The sequence below is a fragment of the Morone saxatilis genome, unplaced genomic scaffold, assembly GCF_004916995.1.
Source record: "Morone saxatilis isolate NCDOM2014 unplaced genomic scaffold, NCSU_SB_2.0 Contig7, whole genome shotgun sequence".
NCBI lineage: Eukaryota > Metazoa > Chordata > Actinopteri > Moronidae > Morone > Morone saxatilis.
In genome coordinates this window covers 19,420,229-19,421,955 of record NW_023340246.1, presented here as the reverse complement: position 1 = coordinate 19,421,955, position 1,727 = coordinate 19,420,229, and the positions used below count along the sequence as shown (strand labels likewise).

The following is a 1,727-nucleotide window of genomic DNA, read 5'->3' as shown; positions in this document are numbered from 1 at the left end:
CATCTATTTGTAAAGAGGACTCTTACAACCTAAAAGCATTGAAGACCATTCAAACATATATATTATATGAATGTACTGAATCAACGCATCACCATGCAAGTGTACATTCAGCGCTGACTCTGACTTCCTTCAGTCTATTTATGGTCCAAGATGTTACATTCAGTTCAGTATAAAACTTGTAGATACAAGAACTGAACTTAATCTTAAAAACTTGTCAGTGTGTTATTTACGAGAGAGTTATTAGATCATGATTGTTTCTGTGGCTTTCACAGTCTTTTGATTCACTTTTAATGAGGAAGTAACGTGCTGTGAAGCACAGCTGAGCTGATAACAGTGTTCTCATTCGTGAGAAGTGAGAGGAGCTCCACCGCTAAAAGCTACTGATTCTGTCAGCGATGATTCTGTATAGTCGGTTCAGTTTAGAGATACTTTTTTTATCCGTATGTGTCCTGAACATGCGAGCCTGTGCGGACAGCTGGATTGATTAAAAAAGAGGCTGAGTGTTCGGTGAGACGCACGCAAGACGGATAACCTAAAAAGGCCTCTTGTGTGGATAAGCCTTGACTGTCAAGACACGTCTGAATAAAGCCACCATGGAAGATTTACATAAAGGACACCAGTGTGCGAATGACAAAGAGCAATTACTTTAGAAGAAGCCGGCAATGTTGCATATTTTAATGTCTGAAAGGGGTCATACATGGAAGGTTAGGCTGAAGATGATTTAATGCACACACACACACACACAGCTTATATTTAGCTCTGTTGTTATATGTTATAAATGGAGTGAACAGAGAAAATGACAGCGAGCAGACAAGTCTTATAAACTTCTGTGAATAAGTCCTGGTTCATTTGTTATTTGGCATTATGTGAATCCAAACAGACTAAATACAAAAATGTGTTTAACTAAACTTTTCCACTCGGATTTCAGAACAGTGAAAAACTGGCCCTTTTAGTTTTCTTCTCTTTTGAGCAACGGCTGCCTCTGCTTACTTTCCCTCTCTCTGTTGTATTTTGCAGCATGATGGGACGCCTTATTGCCATAAGCCCTGCTACGCCGCCCTCTTTGGCCCAAAAGGTGCTGTTTTTTTCTTTTTTTACACATAAAATGCATCTATATTGGTCATTTTCAGGTTGTAAATGCAGCGTTTTCGTGCGTTTTAGGCGTGAACATTGGTGGAGCTGGTTCCTATGTGTACGACAATCCTGTCAACGAAGCCCCCGCTGCCGTTTCCATGGAAACAGATGGCAAGCCAGAGGAGGAGAAAAAAGCCCCCGCACGGGGACCAGTGAAGGGTGAGAAATATGTGCAGCAAAAATAGAAAAACTGTCATATGTCGGGAAGGAAAATTTGATGTCTGCTAGAAAAGGGTCCTCACACACTCACACATGAAGAAAGGGGATCCTTTAAAGGTGTATGTAGGTTTTTCCGTATAAGCCTGCAACTACTCCACAGAAAATGTCATTATTAGATGTTACATAAATCTAATTCAGTGTGACTATTTCAGCTGCAAGCTTCTCATCTTTCTCTGGAGGACCCAACATCTGCCCCAGGTGCAACAAGACAGTATATTTCGGTAAGCAGAGCGGTGTTTGCACTACTGTATGTACTGTCTGTGTGTTGGAATGTGCCTTAAGTGACTAAGGTAGCTGGTTTCCATGGTGACTGTCTCCACGGCGGTGTGTTTGTGTTGCAGCTGAGAAGGTGTCGTCTCTCGGGAAGAACTGGC

At 41.7% G+C, this 1,727-nt stretch overlaps 1 protein-coding gene across 1 annotated transcript in view; it reads left to right on the top strand.

The window, feature by feature from the left end:
* LOC118341054 (cysteine-rich protein 2-like) overlaps nucleotides 1-1,727 on the top strand; it is a gene marked incomplete at its 3' end in the record, with an annotated part of 8,714 nt that overhangs the window by 5,252 nt on the left and 1,735 nt on the right. Inside the window, 4 exon segments of the mRNA XM_035679227.1 lie at nucleotides 1,018-1,075; nucleotides 1,162-1,293; nucleotides 1,506-1,574; nucleotides 1,695-1,726. Coding sequence (XP_035535120.1) covers nucleotides 1,018-1,075; nucleotides 1,162-1,293; nucleotides 1,506-1,574; nucleotides 1,695-1,726 — 291 coding nt within the window.